At 41.2% G+C, this 21,335-nt stretch overlaps 1 protein-coding gene across 2 annotated transcripts in view; it reads left to right on the top strand.

Moving 5' to 3' along the window:
- Positions 1-3,979: 3,979 nt before the first annotated feature.
- GASK1A (golgi associated kinase 1A) overlaps positions 3,980-21,335 on the top strand; it is a 56,405-nt gene continuing 39,049 nt past the window's right edge. For both annotated transcript variants that reach the window (XM_089652075.1, XM_089652077.1), the window contains exon 1: positions 3,980-4,419. In XM_089652075.1, the coding sequence (XP_089508201.1) occupies positions 4,417-4,419 (3 nt within the window). In that variant the 5' untranslated portion in view covers positions 3,980-4,416. The remainder of the gene's footprint in view (positions 4,420-21,335) is intronic.

The following is a 21,335-nucleotide window of genomic DNA, read 5'->3' on the forward strand; positions in this document are numbered from 1 at the left end:
TATCTAGTACACATCAGATTAGGAAGTCTGAAGATTCTTCCTATTCTTGCACAGCACTGACTGGTACTATTGTGGGCATGCGTTTAAAAAAGCTTTATAATTTACAAAAAAAAGTGTAACAAACAACATACAACTGATTTTTGAGTGTGCGGTTAATAGGGGGAAGAGCCATCCTGTAGGATTAGGTGGAGATCACGAAGACAGGGGGGCTGAGAGAGACAGGACATGTCAACCCAAGTGCAGTAGCTGCCCCTAGAACTGACAAAGAGAGTCACATAGGGAGGCTAGCAGAGAAACAAGAAGGAAGTGGATGGCTTTCTTGCGGTAAACTTTGTGGAGGATGCTCACTAAAGGTGACAACACAACATTCAGTGGATCAGCTGCTATTGCATTGCCACAGAAAATAAGGAAGTCATTGGAAATGGCAGGATCAACCAGGCATTTACGAAGGTAGAGAGCTTTAAAGATTTAAAGCTTCAAAGGCGCAGAACACACATTTAAAGAAAATCACACTTGAAAAAATATTTGGGCTTAGTAACACTTTTCCACTCCGGTATGTGGGTACTCCTTTAGTAAACAAAATTATATAAGTGGTGAAGCGCTCAACTTAAATAATAGTGAAGATTATCTCATACCTAAATAAATATGCAAACTCAATAATCAATATAAATGACCAACTAGTGCAATATCCCCATATACAAAATTATACGTCCCTGGTGGTATAGTGATATAGTGAGGAGGATCTTGATTGGGTCGGTGGAGGCAGTGGAGGAAAAACACCTGGCAGAGATATATGATATATATATATAAAGCTTTGTGACCCGCAAGGGTCGAATGTGGAAGGTGAGGGGGCACTTTGGCTATTATTGAGGGGAGTCACGTCAAGATTTTCACGAAGAGCACAATTGCAGCATGGAGTGACGTCATTTGAACACTTTTTATGATTTTGCACAGTGTGGCATCACAATTTATTTCATTGTAATTAATATCTTATTTAATTGGTTTAATTAATTGGATATAAGTATCACTTTGCACAGTTCAAGAGGTATTAGTTGTTCATCATTATACCACCAGGGACGTATAATTTTTATATGTGAGGACATTGCACTAGTTTATTGAGTTTGTATATTTGCACAGTTCAAGAGGTATCAGTTGTTTATCACTATACCACCAGGGACGTATAATTTTGTATATGGGGATATTGCACTAGTTGGTCATTTATATTGATTATTGAGTTTGCATATTTATTTAGGTATGAGATAATCTTCACTATTATTTAAGTTGAGCGCTTCACCACTTATATAATTTTGTTTGCACATATCTTGCGGTATAGAGAATAGGTGATAGCAGCTAACTCACTAGGGTCTGTGGAGCGCAGGGGGATTTCTGTATATTTACTCCTTTAGTAAAGCAACTCCTACACATCTATAACTTGAGTTTATATAAGCCGATTGGTGATGTTTATCCTTACACTTGCTTCGGCTTTAACACACATTAAAGTGCTTCAACAAGCTTTTTTGATGTACAAAACACTGGCAACTGTCCCAACCTATAACCAGCCTTAGCAGTAAGGCACACAAGGAAGGGCAATGCACATCACAAACAAAAAAAGGAAGGATTTCCCAGCCACACTTACCAGCCAGTCTGTAAAACAACCAATTTGGCCTTGTCTACCAGTTTGTGTTAAAAACAAAGGGTTTTGTTGCCAGTGTTTTGTGCAGTTGGCGAATTTGGATGCAGGGATGCACTGGATGCCTTTGCTGTCATTTTTCTATAGCTGGGTGTCATGTGCTTCCCTGTACCTTTAAGGAGGGATGGGCTCCTCCAGGCACATCTGTCCTTAACCTATCCATTGATAAATGTGCTCCTACTATGGAGGCTCTGGAAAATTTAGTTAGGTCCACAGTATACAGAGGACACTTGATGCAGAACTGTGGCTTACGCATGTATTTGCAAATATGTGCAAACAAAACCCTTTGTTTTTAATGCAAACTGGTAGACAGGGCCAAATTGGTTATTTTGCAGGCTGGCTGGTAAGTGTGGCTGGGAAATCCTTTTTTTTGTTTGTGAGAAGCTTTTTTGATGTGTTTTTAATGCTTTTGTGATGCTTCACTAATGATTCTGTGATGTTTCAATGAGGCTTTAACGATGCTTTTTTGAAGCTTGTAAATGCCCCGTGTGTGTTGATTTTCAATTTGTTTTAAAGGAGCCCAATAGAACCCCAGGACAGTAGTACCCCTACTCAGCAGATCCCCAGCTCACTGGTACCCCTGTTCAGCAGATCCACCTCTCATTGGTACCCTCGTTCAGCAGATCTCCAGCTTATTAGTACCCTCATTCAGCAGATCCAATGCTCAGTAGTACCCCCAGCTCTGCTGATGTCCCCTCAGTAGTAACCCCCAGCTCTGCTGATCCCCCACTGAGTAGTAACCCCGGGCTCTGCTGATCCTCTGGTTTGCTGATCCTCCTCTCTGCAGTCCCTGCTCACCTCCCACTATATTGCTGCCATGCTGCGCACCATGTGTGACATGTATTTACTGTCTCAATTTATAAGGTATAGTGTTCATAACTGATCTATGTATTTATCACTGTTACTGTTCATGTAAGTCTACAATGAGTTGTCTAGTCAATAACTGTTTTTCACCCTTACACCCCAATATATTTAAAGGATAAGTTTATTTTTAAGAAGACAAACCATAAACCGTGCACTGCACTAGCAGCCCTGGAGCGTGTAACACTTGCAATAGCTGATAGTCCTTGGTCAGCACAGTCACTTCTGGGAGAGAAGAGATTCCCAATGGTCAGCACAGTCATGTAGGCTGCTAATAATGTTGTGATATACAGATCATCTTCTGTAAAAGTAAACTTACCATTTAAGCCGGCATACCAGTGTTTTCTGGATACCATTCAGGGTGTCACCACTGGTGTAAGATAGGAATACCTTGCAATCAAATCCAGCTTCCAGGATGGGGGGGGGGGGGGGGCTGGCTACATATACCCAAAGCAGATCTTCCCCGGCGGGGAAGCACAGAGTTAGAGTGGAGAGTGAATGGTGAGTAGACGTGAGCTGGAGACAGCGCCTGTCAAGAAGAGTGTGGCCTGGCTGGTCATACTCAAAGGGGAGTTTGCTGTTCTGCAAATGAACTCCTCTGGAACCTCTCTCTACCGCTAATGCTGTCCCTGCAAGACTGGTATCCTGTCCCAGCACTATCCTGCCCTATCCATTTGCAAAAAGCAGGGATCCACCTGGAAACAGCGTAGTCAATTGGAATGCTATCCTAGGGGACCAAGGGAATCATAGAGAAACCCAGTTTCTCTTGACTTTCTCCCCAAGCTGCATTGTGATTCTGGACATGCGCCACCTGCAGTGGAGAATGTAGGCTGCACCTGCCCACGAGTGGACCATGTTAAAGTATACCTGTTATGGTAACCTTTGTCAGCAGAACAGAAATTGAGAGGTAATCTAAATTTAATTTAAAAATTACATTTGTCAATGGAAGAGGAGACCTTACAATAAGGACAGCTGTTTTGGTGACCACTGCCAAAAATGGAAAGACATCTCACTTTTAGGACCTTTCTCTTTCTGTTGTGTCTCCAGGGCACAGAGTGGAGGAGAATTTCTCTAAATGTTATACAGACACCAATAAAGAAAAATCTGGCAGGAGTTGCTGTGTAAAACTAGAATAAAGATCCACATAATTCATCCCAGATAAGACAATAACTGCAATGTCCTGAAGCAGAAGTAGAGTGTGGCATTGACGTTGTTATTGTGCACAAGCTTTCAGTTTATTAAAGGATTTTCCCCCAAATTTTTAGTAAAGGAAAAAAATTTGACTCCTATTGTGAAAAATATCATCATCAAATAAAGGAGCGACTCCTTCCTTGCTGCCTCTGCCAGACCCCTTCGAAACATCACCCACCCCCTCCTCTGCCTCACCTCCAACCCACCCTCTCCTCCTGTTCACAGTCTGGTCTGAGCTGGCTGCAGCCCTTGCTGTACTGAGTGACACAAATAATTTGGCTGATCCAGCACACTCAGCCCTGGGGGGGAATCTAATCATTTCAGAAAGTATAAATGGAAGCAGGAAGCTAATAGGTTATTTGGTTGTTTAACAGAAATAGTTGCAGGGGTAAGACTGCCAACGCGAACGTTTTTTTTTGCGAAATAAGCAGAAAGTTTGGAAACAGTAACCATTGTCTACGACGCATCTGGATGAGATTTGCAGAGGGAATACAGACAGCTTGCTGCAGGAGTGTGAGCCTAGTGAATCTGATACTCCCAACTTGTGAAGCACTTGTAGGATCCTAAGGAAAAAAAGAGGACAAGGCACTCCTTGCCTATGGAAAGGAGGTCCAGAAGAAGGGCACACGACTGCTTTGGATGGCTGTTCAGCTTTGTGCACTGCGCTCTAAGACATGGTATGGATTGCTGAGTCTGCGAAACTGCTTTTGCTATAGTGATGATTGTGTGGTGAGTGGCCAAGCATTGTGTTCAGCATTGCTAGGCATCAGCTTGCAACATTTGTCATATACATTTCACATTGCCCTTCCAGTGCCTGAGGGATGACAATGTGGTCACTGTCATGAGATATTCTCCACTCCTGCTGAGCTCAACAAGATCTAGCTTTTACTTTATGCCCCTGTTCATGATAGGTGATTTACATTTGTTATATTTAGTGACAAAGGGATTTTAATTAAATTGAAAACAGTCGCAGTCAATGAAGCCAGTGCTGTCAATTTATCGATGGTTCAATCGAGATCTATCAGGAACACTTGAATGATCTTATTCATTTCAAGCTAAGCAGAATTTGACACTAAAGAATTCTATGACTTCTAAGATCAGTGTAGTTAGAATGTTGAAAGCTCGATCTATGTGTTTCTGACCACAGTTTTGGGGGATTTTCTTGCATCATTAACAATATTTTACAAAATTGCCATTTCAATGTTGAATTAGCTCACTGGAGAATCACAAAACATTATGTACAATTTTCATTAGCGATTTATATATAGATTTTTTTTTTATAATTTCTGCACTGATGCTGTATCTAACCATGTATAGAAAAGGTCAGTGATGTAAGTAGCAACCAAACTGTCAAGGAGCGACTCTTTAATACCTGGCCTGTCCTTGGAAATCAGGGTCAGTTGGCAAGCCACCTTTATTTGCTGTACTCTGTGGATCAGTCTGCCAACTGAAATGTGTTGCTTAAATGGCATTTCCAAAGATCGTACTAATTTAATATGGAATTAAACTGATATGCTTTGAACCCAGAAATGCTGACATGTACACATCACAGCTTTGATCACCCTCTATGTACAGTTTTCAGTTAATTTGAATGATGATGTGTAAACTAATAAAACAAAAGAGTTAGAAAGTGCTGAATCCCGGAATAGACTTCTGTTGGTAAAGGTTTGGTCAGTGTGTTGAGTAAATAACAAATAACAGCTGGCCTGTAAAAGTCATTACCTTAGGCACTAGCTGATGACTGTATAGTGTTGTTTGCTAACAGAGGAAAGGTGAGATTACCAAAAGGTGGGTGGTTGGGGGGGAACAGATTGAGGATAGGTCTTGTAACAGCTAAATGGAATGCAGAGTAGCTCATCCTTGGCACAGGGATGACCATAGAGGTTTTCTCCATATGTACTATTTGATCATTATCTTTTTTTCATTGAAGAAGGAGACCTAAACATTACGGGACCCTGTCATTCTATGCTTAACCCCGAGGCATGCACTACGGCTTATTACTTTTGAATGTGCTGAGAGTGCAGCTTAACACACAAAGAGCATGACACCTTTTTTAATGCAGTGCATCAAACTACACACCATGTGCATTATGCTGAAGCAGTTCTGGTTCCCTATGTAGTTGTGTGCTATTGTGCCACTCCTAAAGAATAGCACCTCCATGCACCACTTATCTCATGTGACTGTGCGCTGCCGCAACAAACATATACGTGATAAGTGGTAGCAACTGTAATTTGAATGAATTTTGCCTTAGTTGGGTCTCTCCTTCAAAAATCCAACTATAAATTTCTATGACTCCCTACAATTCATTTTTATTAAAGTATATAACCATGCAAACAAATTTATTTCATTTTGGGGGAAGGATTAGATCCTCTGTTAGGTTTTACTGCCAAACATAACTCTTTTGGAGAGATTTATCCTCTTTCCTGTTTTGCTGCCAATGGTTTCCCAGTTAGAAAGTGTCAGGAATGGACTCAGCACTGGTGGTGGGACTCACCTGCCATGTGGGCTGCAGTACCAGGGCTGACCCACGGGTGCTCTCAGCAGCCAGAAGCTCACTCCTGCAGTCAGCCAACACCTGAAGCTGATTGCAGGAAGTGTATTTAAGGAATGACCAGGCCTGTGATCAGGGCCTTGGTGTATGTTTCCCATGAGCCCCTGTACCTGGTATCCTGTGTTCCTGTATCGTTGCTGACCCTGCTTTGATCCTGACCTCTACTGACCGTCTCCTGTTGAACCCCTGGCTTGCCTGACCATCCTTCTGCCTGATCCTCGGTACCGCGCTGCCCGCTACCTGCTGAACCTGGCTTGTGACCCCGACCATTCTCTGCTTGTTCCTCCTGTACCACGCTGCCTGCACGATACCGACCCGGCCTGTCTGACTATGCTTACTTCACCCGACGATAGACTTAGACCCCGCGCCCTGAGGAAATCCGTGCTGTGGGCTGCTAGAGACACCGCCAGGCGGCACCTGACAGTACCTTACGGCCTTCCTGACCATTCCACCTCTCCAGCCTGACTACGCCTGTGTTCCTGAAGTCTGCTACTTCCCTGTGTCAGTCAACACATTTCTGGTCATACCCGGATCCCTACCAGAAAGTGAGAGAAAGTCTAAAAGAGGGACACATACCATAATAAAAAAACAAGGGTTCTTGCCTATCCCTACTCTACTAAAAAAGATGCATTGGAGTGAGGCGCATGGTCTGATGTGAACAGGGCCCTAAAGCATTGTAATGTTAGAGAACAGGAAGGATGCTTTGGACCTATTATCAACATCCCAGGGTATAGTCGGCTACGTAACAGGTCATAGGAAATTACTATTTATATAATTGCAGCACCCTCCTAGCATAGGTTGCTAGAGAAATTCAGGTAAAGTTAGTTCTTTAGCTCTTCTGCAATCGTTGGAGCGGTGTGTGATTATTTTTAGCTGTTCTGGGTTTCACTGGCTGCAGGCTTAACTGCTTCCCGATGCCTTCTTGTAGATTCTAGAATGTAGTGGGTTGAAAGAGGCAGACCCTGGGTCTGAATATTTGTGTAGTCCTAGCCAATCCCTGGGGATGAAGATACCCAGTAGGTGGGTGAGGAGGGCATAAATAGTCTGGGGCCTGGAGCAGCAGGGTTCTTGTCCAGAAAGAGAAGACTCCAGCCTTAAGGGCTTCTGCTCTTCTGGATAGAGTAGCTGAAGTCTGCCAAAGTTCATTGAGATCCCAGCTCAGGAAGAGCTAGGAGACCTGCTTTCTCAAAGGAACTGGAGCCAATTCAAAGGGGATTCACTGAGGATCTGGCCTGGAGTTTCACAGAAGTGTCTGGCCATTGGGATGCAGAGGTATACAAATACATGGGGCACTGTGAGTATAGGTCAGAGTGTGAGATCCTTGTAACTGTTGCTGCTTTAACCCTTTGAGCATCTTCTCCATTGTTGCTGATTTGGGACTGGTCCTTTACTTGGAGTCCCAGGGTTGCTTGTTCTCCTCCTCCTTGTTCTTCTTCTGGTCTGCCAAGGAGAGAATTGTCCTGAAGAGTGTAGACAAAACAAGGAGCGTCCTCTGCTTACTAAATTTTGAGTATCCCAAAACCTACCCTGCATCCCATTCAAGTTCAATAAGCATGAAATCTTAAAAAGACATTCCCTGCCTGATCCTTGAGTTGTGAGACTGTTTGTGCTGCTGTGTCCCTGGCTGCCTTTACATGGTAAACAAGATTGGGACAAATCAGGGGTCTGCGCTACATAATGATAGTGTATGTTGACTCATGGATATGCACTATGACATAAATTCCCTTAATTTGGAGTATACTACAGTACATAATGGACTACAAATGGTCCAAATAAGGGCACCACAGAACTGAACTAGCAAGTGACCTGCAGAGCCCATTTACTAGATCTCCAAGCAGATTGCTTTATATGGTGGCAAAACAGCAATCAGACTTGACTTCAGAGATTGACCTGCCCTAGGTCAGATCCTTTTTAGATGAATCTATATAACTAGTGTGGAGTTAGAGTCATGATGTAGTGGTGTTCAAGTATTGGTTTAAGAAAGCACAGATTTCATGCTCACTTATGAGATCAGCATATCTATGTGCAAAAAAGTTCCCATTAACATTACATGACAGAGGATTTTGAAATATTGGACAAGCAGACAATTCATATAGCGTGGACTTTTACAACTGAGCTTGTTATGCCAAAAAAATATGTATAATTAAGTTTGAACATTTCAGAGGTTGCCCTCTTGTTCTAGTCCCAGCTAATGCAGAATTTTTTTCACCAACATACCCAACATAATATACAAAACTTATTATACAACATACATGTTTATGTTTTTTGACCATTTCTGTGTACAATAATTTGTTCTTTACATTTTTTCTCGCGAATGACATTTTGGTAGCACCAGTTGATTTAGTCTTGTTTAGAATGTGTGTAAATAGAGGATTCATCTATGAAACTGCCATGGATGTCATTTAGTAAATATTATTATGAAAAGGGAGTTTAAAATCTTTTCCAGAAGATGTTAATGTGAATCAGCTGTACAGACGATTTTTTAAATATGTTTAAGATGTAAAGTGAATTGTTTCTCTTCCTGTTCTGAAGTTTGGAATTTCATGAAGGTGCTCTACAGGTCAGTCATTGTGAGACATAAACTTGCAGCCTTCACAATTCAGCTCCTGGATGCCTTTGTGGAAATATGACACTGTCTTTTCCTCCAGCAAATGTTTAAGCTATTAGTAGTTCTTCTCTGCGTTACTTTTTCTATAGAAGAGTAATACGTGTCAGTTTGAAAGCATGTGGAACCCTGTTTTACTCTTTCCAGATTACTACACACGAAAACATAAAACAAAGTTGAACTTGGACTCCAGTTGAAACTTTTTTTTTTAATTTTAGATGTATTGCAGAAAGCTTAGGACCTCTGTCAGGTTTTTACTGCTGTGTCCCCATTGGGAGATTTCAAATTACATTCTGGTGCACAGGTTGGCCAGGAAGTGTTGGTTAGTCTCCTAACAGGGAAGCTAGAACAGTAACTGAGAGGTTACTTTGGTATGTCTCCATTCAATTTTAGTCATTTAATTTACAATGCAGCACAGTGGTCACAAGTTAGAGTGGTACTAAAACAAAACAAAAAAAATTATTATAGCATAGCTTACCAATTTCTAAATGTGGTGGATGCTTTTGTTTTCTGTTTTAGGCTTTTTAGTTTGTAACTTCCTTTAGAAGTTGTTAAAAGCAGTTAGATGGTTGAGACAAACTATTTAACACTGATATGGGTGCCTACAATGGTCAGCTTTTATTATTTTTTTTCCAAAAGGAAAAAAAAATTGTTACTGTAACTGCCTATAAGTATTAGCTGGAGTTTGGCCTTAGTTGGTTAGCCAAGTTCATGTTAATCTGTAAGTCTAACACTCCCCTCTCCCCAGACTGACAATGCTGATGTCTAAAGGTATCTCCATTGCTCCACCATCCAGAGTAGAGACACCTTAAGACAGAAAGCAGGTCACTGGCCAGACCACCAGATAAAAGTAAGCCTCGGTTCACATATATGCGATTTGAGCTGCGTTTCCACGCACACTGATTCTCATGACAGAGCAGATTAAATCTATTACAATGGTGCTGGCTCACATATACAGTGAAGGAAATAAGTATTTTATCCCCTGCTGATTTTGAATGTTTGCCCACTCACAAAGAAATGATCAATCTAAAAATCGATCGGTAGGTATATTGTAACACTGAGAGACAGAATAGCAACAAAAAATTCAACAGAAATGCATGTCTAACAAATTATGCACTGATTTGTATGTTCATGAGGGAAATAAGTATTTGATCCCCTTCACAAAACATGACTTAGTACTTGGTGGCAAATCCCTTGTTGGCAATCACAGAGGTCAGACGTTTCTTGTAGTTGGCCACCAGGTTTGCACACATCTCAGGAGGGATTTTGGCCCACTCCTCTTGGCAGATCCTCTCCAAGTTGTTAAGGTTTGGTGGCTGACGTTTGGCGACTGAAACTTTCAGCTCCCTCCACAGATTTTCAATCGGATTAAGGTCTGGAGACTGGCTAGGCCACTCCAAAACCTTAATGTTCTTCTTCTTGAGCCACTCCTTTGTTGCCTTGGTCATGTGTTTTGGGTCACTGTCATGCTGGAACAGACATGCACGACCCATTTTCAATGCCCTGGCTGAGGGAAGAAGGTTCTCACCCAAGATTTGAAGGTACATTGCTCTTTCCATCGTCCCTTTGATGAGGTGCAGTTGTCCTGTCCCCTTAGCAGAAAAACACCCTCAAAGCAGAATGTTTCCACCACCATGTTTGACAGTTGGGATGGTGTTCTTGGGGTCATAGGCAGTATTCCTCCTCCTCCAAACATAGCGAGTTGAGTTGATGCCAAAGAGCTCGATTTTGGTCTCATCTGACCACAACACTTTCAACCAGTCCTCCTCTGCATCATTCAGATGTTCAGTGGCAAACTTCAGACGGGCCTGGACATATGCTTTCTTGAGCAGAGGGACCTTGCGGGCACTGCAGGATTTCAATCCTTGTCGGCGTAGTGTGTTACCAATTGTTTTCTTGGTGACTGTGGTCCCAGCTGCCTGGAGATCATTGACAAGATGCTCATGTGTAGTTCTGGGATGATTCCTCACTGTTCCCATGATCACTGACACTCCATGAGGTGAGATCTTGCATGGTGCATCAGACCTAGGGACACTGACAGTTGTTTTGTGTTTCTTCTATTTGCGAATGATTGCGCACACTGTTGTCACCTTCTCACCAAGATGCTTGGCGATAGTTTGGTAGCCCAGTCCAGCCTTGTGTAGGTCTACAATCTTGTCCCTGACATCCTTGGACAGCTCTTTGGTCTTTGCCATGGTGGAGAGTTTGGAATCTGATGGTTTGATTGCTTTAAGAGACTGCTTCTAATCTCAGCTTGTTATCTGTATGAAAGACACCTGGTAGCCAGAAATCCTGCTGAATGATAGGGGATCAAATACTCATTTCCCTCATGAGCATGCAAATCAGAGCATAATTTGTTAGACATGCAATTCTTTTGGATTTTCTGTTTCTATTCTGTCTCTCAGTGTTACAATACACCTACCATTCGATTTTTAGACTGATCATTTCTTTGTGAGTGGGCAAACATTCAAAATCAGCAGGGGATCAAATACTTATTTCCTTCACTGTATGCAAGACAACCGCACTGCGTTTTGTGTGTGTGTGTGTATCAAAAATGGGTCCTGTGTGCTTCTGAAGTGGTCTGTTCTCAATTCACTGGTATTTTGAAATGGAACTGAGAGAAAGAGGAGCTAAAATCGCACCTCCACTGAAATCGCACCACAATGACATTCACACAGAAATGTGTGCTGAAATCACAATGCAAGAAGATTCAAGCACACGTATGCGTGAACCTAGCCTAAGGGCAAAAAAAAGCCTAAAAAAGGAAAATGACTGCAGCCACCGCAATGAAGAATTGGTACGCTGCAATGTATTACATTTCTGTTTTGGGGGTTAATACCACTTGAAAACAGTGGGGGCATCAAAAAAGGAGGGGGTGGAGAAGGGGGGAGAGAACTGACATAAGGACAATGGTCAAACACTGGTGTACATTGTATTCCCGAGTGACTTTATAGTTGAATGTTAGTGGGGCCATAACACAGCTACTGAAGCTGCTGTAGTAGTGCTTCTAATAAGGGATGGAGGAGTGGATGGGGCAGGCCCTCTGGGTCCAGTGCAGAAGGTATTTGTTGATTATCATTCAGTCAAGGCACTGAAAGAGCCAGATTCCCCATGGGCCAGCCAACGGGTCCATAAAGAGGCTGAGACATTATACAGGTGAAACTCGAAAAATTAGAATATTGTGCAAAAGTTAATTTATTTCAGTAATGCAACTTAAAAGGTGAAACTAATATATGAGATAGACTCATTACATGCAAAGCAAGATAGTTCAAGCTGTGATTTGTCGTAATTGTGATGATTATGGCTTACAGCTCATGAAAACCCCAAATCCACAATCTCAGAAAATTTGAATATTACATGCAATCAATAAAACAAGGATTGTACATAGAACAATATCGGACCTCTGAAAAGTATAAGCATGCATATGTACTCAGTACTTGGTTTGGGTCCCTTTTGCAGCAATTACTGCCTTAATGCGGCGTGGCATGGAAGCTATCAGCCTGTGGCACTGCTGAGGTGTTATGGAAGACCAGGATGCTTCAATAGCGGCCTTCAGCTCTTCTGCATTGTTCGGTCTCATGTCTCATCTTTCTCTTGGCAATGCCCCATAGATTGTCTATGGGGTTCAGGTTAGGCGAGTTTGCTGGCCAATCAAGCACAGTAATCCCACGGTCATTGAACCAGGTTTTGGTGCTTTTGGCAGTGTGGGCAGGTGCCAAGTATTGCTGGAAAATGAAGTCAGCATCCCCATAAAGCTCGTCTGCGGAAGGAAGCATGAAGTGCTCCAAAATCTCCTGGTAGATGGCTGCGTTGACCCTGGACTTAATGAAGCACAGTGGACCAACACCAGCAGATGACATGGCTCCCCAAATCAACACAGACTGTGGAAACTTCACACTGGACTTCAAGCATCTTGCAGTGTGTGCCTCTCCATTCTTCCTCCATACTCTGGGTCCTTGGTTTCCAAATGAGATGCAAAAGTTGCTCTCATCAGAAAAGAGGACTTTGGACCACTGAGCAACAGGCCAGGTCTGTTTTTCTTTAGTCCAGGTAAGACGTTTCTGACGTTGTTTGTTGTTCAGGAGCGGCTTGACAAGAGGAATACGACATTTGAAGCCCATGTCCAGGATCCGTCTCTGTGTGGTGGCTCTTGATAAACTGACTCCAGCCTCAGTCCGCTCCTTGTGAAAGTCCCCAACACTTTTGAATGACCTTTTCCTGACAATCCTCTCCAGGTTGCGGTCATCCCTACTGCTTGTGCACCTTTTTCTTCCACACTTTTCCCTTCCACATAACTTTCTATTAATGTGCTTTGATACAGCACTTTGGGAACATCCAACTTCTTTTGCAATTACCTTTTGAGGCTTTCCCGCCTTATGGAGGGTGTCAATGATGGTTTTCTGCACAACTGTCAGGTCAGCAGTCTTTCCCATGATTGTGATTCCTACTGAACCAGACCGAGAGACCATTTAAAGGTTCAGGAACCCTTTGCAGGTGTTATGGCTTAATTAGCTGATTAGAGTGGGACACTTTGAGCCTAGAATATTGAACCTTTTCACAATATTCTAATTTTCTGAGATTGTGGATTTGGGGTTTTCATGAGCTGTAAGCCATAATCATCACAATTATGACAAATCACGGCTTGAACTATCTTGCTTTGCATGTAATGAGTCTATCTCATATGTTAGTTTCACCTTTTAAGTTGCATTACTGAAATAAATGAACTTTTGCACGATATTCTTATTTTTTGAGTTTCACCTGTATATGCTGCCTATGTCTCTGAGAGATTTCTCCTTACTTCCTTTTCTGTCAGGCAAATACAGGAGTGCAAATCTCCCCAATGGGGACAAAGCGAACAAAAAAAAAACTGGCAGAGGTTCTAACTCTTCTCCGTTCTATTCCAAACATCAAAAGAGTTTGCAATTTCATTTTAAATGTATTTGAATGAGCTACATCTTACATTCACAAATACAAAATGTAATGACTTGTTTAAAGTTGCTCTTGGGGGGGGGGGTTAAAAATATGTGGTTGAGCAGGAACCGGCCGACATGTGGACTGTATGTCAGAAGGTGGTCTACTGATTTTTGTGGAAGGGACATGCTGTAAAACCAAGGGCTGAAAGCACTGATTACTATGTTCTGGTGGGGGGGGAGGTAAGGGACCGTTCTTTGCAATATTATTGCACAGAGCATGTAAGAATAACATCTTTTTTATTTTAATGAAAAACAAATAGCCTTTATTATTACTTTAAATTTTCTCTAAAGGAGCCTCAAGTGTATCTCCTATTCATGTCTGCTTTCATATTGAAACAATTTTAGCCAAACTGTATTGTAAATCCTTATCTGCCTGTGCTCTGTAGATACGAAGGTAGACTATTCTGCCATTAGGTTCACACCCAAGCATTTTCCACAGCGTTTTACAGAAACGCACTACATTCCATTTAACATGATTTCCTAAGGGACATCTCTGCTTTTTCACCTGGTGTGCTTTTTGGAAAGGGTTAGGGACTTTTTTGAACGCAAAAAGTAGCATTTTTGGTTCTGCAATGGAAAAGCATGTAGTGCATTTTTGATGCATTTTTAATGTGTTTTGCATTTTAAATCTGCCTAGCAACAAAAAATTTTTTTTTAAACCGAGGCAAAACCGCTTGTGCAAAAATGCAAAACACAATGCAAAACGCACTGCAGAAACAGATCAAGCGCAAACTGCATATGTGTGAATCTAGCCTAATTATACTTGGTCAGTCCTAATGTTACAGCAAAATATATTTTATCCCTGGCTTTCTTGTAGATGAGCATGTTTCTACCCATCGTGAAACTCTCAGTTCATTAAACCTATTAACAGTATATTCAGTAAGCTACCTATACTGACCATTGACAAGACTCCCCAATTTATTAAGCCTATTGACAGGGATGCCTTATTGAATTTGGGAAGCTGACTATAATTTGAATTTAAGCTCTGTGCATACTTTTGGAAGTAGTTAAAATATACACATTAAAGGCATTTTTTAGTTTTGAACTGGAGTGGAAATGGATTAGAACACCTATTAAGTTTTTATTGCTGTCTGTGCTCCTGTTGGGGAGATTCACCCTCTCTATTTGTCCTGTTTACCATTATCAATGAAAGTGAAAGGTAAGGAAAATCCAAAACTTATTATTATTATTAATATACAGGATTTATATAGCACAATATAACAGTGTGCTCAACGCTTTACAATATAATGGGAGACAATACAGCAACAATACAGTTCAATACAAGAGGGTTAAGAGGGCCTGATCCTGGGAGCTTACAATCTAAGACTTTGGCTTGTCCCCAGAAAGTTAAAAGAGGGGAAATCTTCCAATAGGGACACGAGTTCTGGTGACCTTGGGGGAGGGGGGGGGTTCCCAATGGATTTCCTCAATTTGTAGGGATTTTCTTTCACTTCTTGTTTTGGCTATGGGACAGGAAGTGAAGGTAAATCTCCCCAATGGGATGGCAAAAAACTAACATGTAATAACCCTTACTGTATCCAAAATGAAAAACAAAATGCCTGTAGTTCTACTTTAATTATACTAGTAAGACGAGGATGATTCCTTGAAACTCTGTCCTTAGAATACAGTAAATACTAAAACCGCCCATAAATGCTTGCTCAATGTTTCAACGCAAGAAAACGGTTACAAACTGGCTTCACGTTGGTACCACACCCCTTCTAGAATTCATCGCTACAATCCCTCCCTGCCTAACAAATGTTGGAGATGTGGGACACCTGATGGGTCACTTCTCCATATCTGGTGGTCTTGCCCGATTATTCAGCCCTTTTGGCAAGAGGTTCACCGGATTGTTGTATCTGTATCCACCTTACCCCTCGACTTTTCTCCGGCCCAATTCCTCCTTCATTATTCCTCCCTTCCCAGATGCCTTTATTTTAAATCTCTGGCCATGCATATGATCAACGTGGCTAAACTCTGCCTACCTGTACTATGGGGCTCCACCCACTCTCCTTTCATACGAGATTGGCTCATACGCCTTGGAAAAGTGGCAGTGATGGAAGAGCTGTTTGCTTCCTCACAAGATACCGCTACCAAATTCTCCCATACCTGGGCTTGCTGGACTTACTTCCAAACAACCTCTGAATTCCGTTCCCTCATGGGCCATTCCACCTGATTTTGTGCCGAACATTTTCTAACCGTATCTCCTCCTTAATTCCTTTCTTAGGATATCCTGACATTCCCCTCCCCTCTTTAATGCAGGTTGCAGCGTGATACCTTCTAGCTCAATACACTCAACTGTCCAACACATATACTCGCTCCGGGTCTGTTTACTATTGTCATGACCTCGGAGCCTACGCACCGGTAATATGCCTGTCCACTATTCCCCCTCCCTAGCTCTATCCCTCCCCCCCTTTTTTTTTCTTTTCTTTCTCTCTCTTTCCCCCTCCTTTTTCTTTCTCTCTTCTCTTCCTGGCCTTTTACCTCTCACACTGCCCTTAGGTGACGCACACTCATACTCATACAGTATCAGCACTATACGTACCGGTGGTCTTATAAAGTCATCCTCCCGCACATGGGTAACCAGGGTGCGCATCCCCCACCGCAGCATCCGCTTTTACTTATTATTGTGCTCGAGTATTACATGTCTACACGTTTGTTGTGGCTGTTTGTCGCCTCTTCACCGTTTACCACCAACTCTATTATTTTTCTGTATGACTTGAGATGATTGTCTATGTCAATACACATGATCACCTTCTTTTGTATGGCTTATGTTATCTGCTTTATATTCCTGCCCTCCTTTCCCTTTTCCCTTCTAGTCTTTTGTACCAAATGTATACTATGTTTTGTATTTTCCTAATAAACTTTATGGAACAAAAAAAATACTAAAATCAAGGTTGAAAGAAAGAGATATTTTATTTGTATATTTGGGGCAGTTATAGAAAAATCAGGACTGGCAAAGATTTATGAAGAAGGACATTTTAGTAACATTTTATCTCCTAATTCTTTGACCTAGTCCAAAAGTAAGATAAGGATCCTTACAGCAGACATAGGAGGCTCAGGGAAAGAACAAGACAGGAAGTGAGTGTAAGCTCACGGCTCCACTCACTAGAGGTCAAACTGTACTGTGCTGCAAGAGAAGGCACACACCCAGGGCTATATAGTAAAATTCTTCCAGACAGTAGAAGTCCTTTGGATAGACTATGGCAGGCAGCTGCGATTTTGGAAGGACAAGAGCTGAAGAGCATAAATGCTGCTCTTCCTGTTTATTCTGATAAACGTCTGCAGCTGTCTATATCTATAACTCTCCCTTCCACTTTCATCTCTTCCAGTAGCCTGTATTAACACCAACCCCACTGCTTTAATCCTTTGTTCCCCTGTTCCTAGTCTGAACATCTCCCCTGTTGTTCCCCCCTCCCTCAGAAAAAAAAAATAACATTTTTTTTTTGGAAAGGGGGGGGGGTCACCTTTCTTGTAAGTAGCCTGCTGTTCCTCCTCCCATTTCAGGTTCTCACAGCCTCCTGGGATGCTTGTGCTCACTGCATCTCAGGAGGCTTTGGGCTAACTACAACACATTGTTCAAGTGCTACATTATTAGGGGGCTAGCTTAAAGAACCGGGAAGAAATAACTGAGTCCCAATGACGCAAGAACACAAGATGGCAGCGCAAGACCTGGTGTGCAACAACGAAGATTACAGTAGGGAAATGCAGTAACGTGTGAGTAATTTTTTTGAGGATAACACAGGAAACAATATAAGAGGGGAAAAGAAAAGAAACATTTATATGGGGGTAAAGTTCATCTTTAGGAAGTTACTATAAGTACTGCTGCCTTTGTTCTGTTCTGTTGGGGAACAGAGCCAAGACTAAACAATTAGTCATTAGATCAGCCTCTCTCAACCAGGGTGCACAGGCACCCTGGGGTGCCTTGAAGTTTCTTCTAGGGTGCCTTGGCAAAATGTCTAAAAATTGCCCAAAACTTGTATACAAGCCAGCGGGTGGAACAAGCCTGCCTTTTAGTTACACAAAGACATAGGTTCTCATTGTGCACCATAACAACCTTCTAACTGCCGGCATCCTGACAACCAAAGACATCACCAGTTGATAAGGAGGATGTCAGCTGCCTGCACAGCATCCTAGTTTGACCCTCCCCCGTCCCTCTCCATCAGTGTTGGGGTCAGATTACCTCAGTGATGGAGAAAAACTGAGGGAGAAGAGAAACACCGGAGTACTAGTCACTACCAGTGTGCAAAAGTGTATTTGCTTTGGAAGAATAAATCACCTCTAATGTTGGGTGTCCTACGTGGATGTTGCTGTGTTATGTAAAAGTATTAGAATAGTTTTTCACATTTTAGAATGGGGTGCCTCAAGACTTTCCATAATTTTAAAGAGTGCCTCAGGACTGTCCATAATTTTCATGGGTGCCTTGACTGAAAAAAGGTTGAGAAACACTGCATTAGATCATCAAAAAATACAGAGTGCCATATTGCAAAAGATTATTAATTACAAAGTATACAAGGTATCTGAATAAACCCCATTCTCTAGATAATGCTGTAAAACATAAGGATATTTATAAAAACAAAAATACAGGTTTTGTTATAAATCACTCATGTCTGGCTTAAGGCTGAGTGTAAGTGGTCAGTTGATATCCACAAAGTGTAGACCTGCCAGTGAAAATGTTTGAGTACAAAGCGACCCTCTCGATGGACGCTGAGGTTTGGATGTGCTCTCTTGTAAACTGGTTCATTTGAGTTATTTCCATAAGGTTTTTTTTAAACATTAAATAAATTACATGGTCAGTAACTTTTAACCAACATGTTATTGGAAAAACAACTAATCCTAAAGTGGAAGGATACACTAATATTGATTTGTCATTCTGGAAGGCAGCCAACATAAAGAGAGAGATAACGTAAAATACTGAACATAGCAAGAATTATTTAATAAGGCTGTAAGTAAGCCCTGGTTCACACCGGTGTGACTTGAGGTGCGACATGAGATTTACAAATTGCACCTGAGGTCACATCTATTGTATTTCTATGGCACGGTCAGTACGATTTGAAGTAGCACGATTTAAAAAGTAGTTCCTGCACTTCTTTTTTCAGATTTTCATTGCGATTTGCATTGACTTTTGTTAAATAAAGTTGCAAGCCACGGTGAGATCGGAGGTACAAATCACACTGATCTGCAGCTCTGAAATCACGCTGCTTCAAGAGAAGTAGCACGATTTCAAAGCTGCATTGAGTATGAACCAGGACTAAAAGCAAAAGAAACGCATATATGCAGGTAGATACAGTATATTCACATGAGAAGTAAATCCAAAACTGATAGGTCAATAGCACAATTTCTTGAATGTGGATAATCTTTTTTGGTGAATGTTAATTACCAAACAAGTGACCAAAACTACGAAGACCACCTAACACTCTCCAAAACAGATGATCTCATAGGGGAGCAATTATTATTATTATACAGGATTTATATAGCGCCAACATATTGCGCAGCGATTTACAAAATGAAGGTAGACATTACAGTTACAATACAATTTGGTACAAGAGGAATCAGAGGGCCCTGCTCGTTAGAGCTTACAATCGAAGAGAATACAAAGAAAAAGGACTGTAGTGTCAAACACAGACAATGAATAATGTGATGTTTTGTGCTCCATATAAAATGTTGTGTGTACTGGAAAAATAAAGATAATCAGTATATATGGGTTCATTTATTCTATTATTTTTATAGTAATATTATTTTGATGAAATAAACATGTTGTGTGTGTACTGGATCATGCATGAACAAATAAAGAAAATCAGTACATATCTGTTAATTAATGTATTATATTATTACAAGATTATTATTACCATGAAATAAACATGTTTTAAATGTACATGAGAGCTAAAATGCAAGAGAACAGTTTGGACATAATAATAATGTAACAAGTAGAATGTAGTCCTCTTTATGACGGTGCACCCGCCTTGGTTTCATTACCTGCCTCATGAAAATGATTTTCTCATTTCAAACAATTTGTTGGGCTTAAAAAATGTATTTTAGATTGCTTAATCCAAAGGAAAGAACACACATCAAAAGTTTGTCATGATTAAAAAAAAGGTACACACACACACATACACATATATATGGACTGGTAGTCTTGTAGTTTGAGCAATCCAAAGGAGCTGTGGTAGAGTAGATTGCAGCATACGGTCCTACAAAAATGTCAGTCCATCCAAAACTGATAATTAGGATTTTCTTTAGACGCCAGGGCGTAAAATCATCTAATTGTTTATTCGTTTCTTTCTCCAAGACGTCAGATGGGATATGGGTGCAGAAGAGCATGAGGTGGCAAGGTTGGCATTCTGTGCGCATTCCAAATGTTCTGTCAACAGTTGGGCCCAATAATGGAAACAATGGAATCAGTGGCCAGGCATTGCCCAAACACTGTCAACAGTGTGCAGGTGGTCATGACACAAATCCCTGTCTGGTAATTGGGGCAGCTCAGTAACTCCCTCAGCTTCATTCTTTGAGGGTGCTTGGCAGGGGTTAGATCTGCATGGAAAGTACCTCCCTATTAACACGCTAAGCTAGACCTTACATATTTCCTTGGTGGGTCCTCTGCCTTTGAGTTTCCAAGATCTTGCAACAGTTATAAGCTGTCTCCCTTTTCTTGTTGCACCTTTACTTTATATAACTTAGAATACAATAGGTAGATTAGTCTTGCCCATGTTTTAGTATGAGGAGTGAAATTACAAAGTGGGTAGGAAGGAGATCAAGAAATATAAAAAGGAGATCTTATCACTTTAAGTAACTTTTATGCCAATGTAAACTTGTAAAGGTGGTGCTTAACCACAAAGTCAGAGTGTCACATTGTAAGGCCTTAGGAATAAAATCAAGCTAAAATAAATTAGAGGCATACTGTAAAAAAGACCCTGTTAGCAAAGAAATGCAGTCTGCAGTATCTGCTTCTTCACCGTCCTTTTACTTTTAATGTTTATATTAGAATACAGATTCACTTTAGGTCCTTTAGAAACCACTAAAGATGGTAGATGATTTAACACGCCACATACTAATAAAGGACTGACCCTTTTTAAGGTGCCAAATATTGTATTAAATTGTCAAATGATGCCAAAGATTGTTGGATAATCCTGAAAAATATCACAACATATAATCTCAAAACCTAAATCCTGTATGTTGGAAAAGTTCAGCCAATTCCTGGTTGTTTTCTGTGGTTTATGGTCTGTACAGACCTTACGTAACATGCAATGAACAATGATGTTTTTCTTTGGAAGAGAGTGCTTTGGCTGGTGGCTTGAATTACGTATGTATCCTACTGCCAAGATCCAGGAAAAAGATACTTTTGAGCTAAAGATGTTCGTTAGATCTTCATGGTTTTGAAGCAATAAATGTGTAATTAATAAATTCAATACAATATAGTGTTCACTCATTTTTTTAACAGACAAACATACTTAACTGTATCCTTGTGAC

The sequence above is a fragment of the Staurois parvus genome, unplaced genomic scaffold (genome assembly GCF_062004578.1).
Source record: "Staurois parvus isolate SC_StPar_1 unplaced genomic scaffold, SC_StPar_1.0 ptg000670l, whole genome shotgun sequence".
Classification (NCBI taxonomy): Eukaryota; Metazoa; Chordata; class Amphibia; order Anura; family Ranidae; genus Staurois; species Staurois parvus.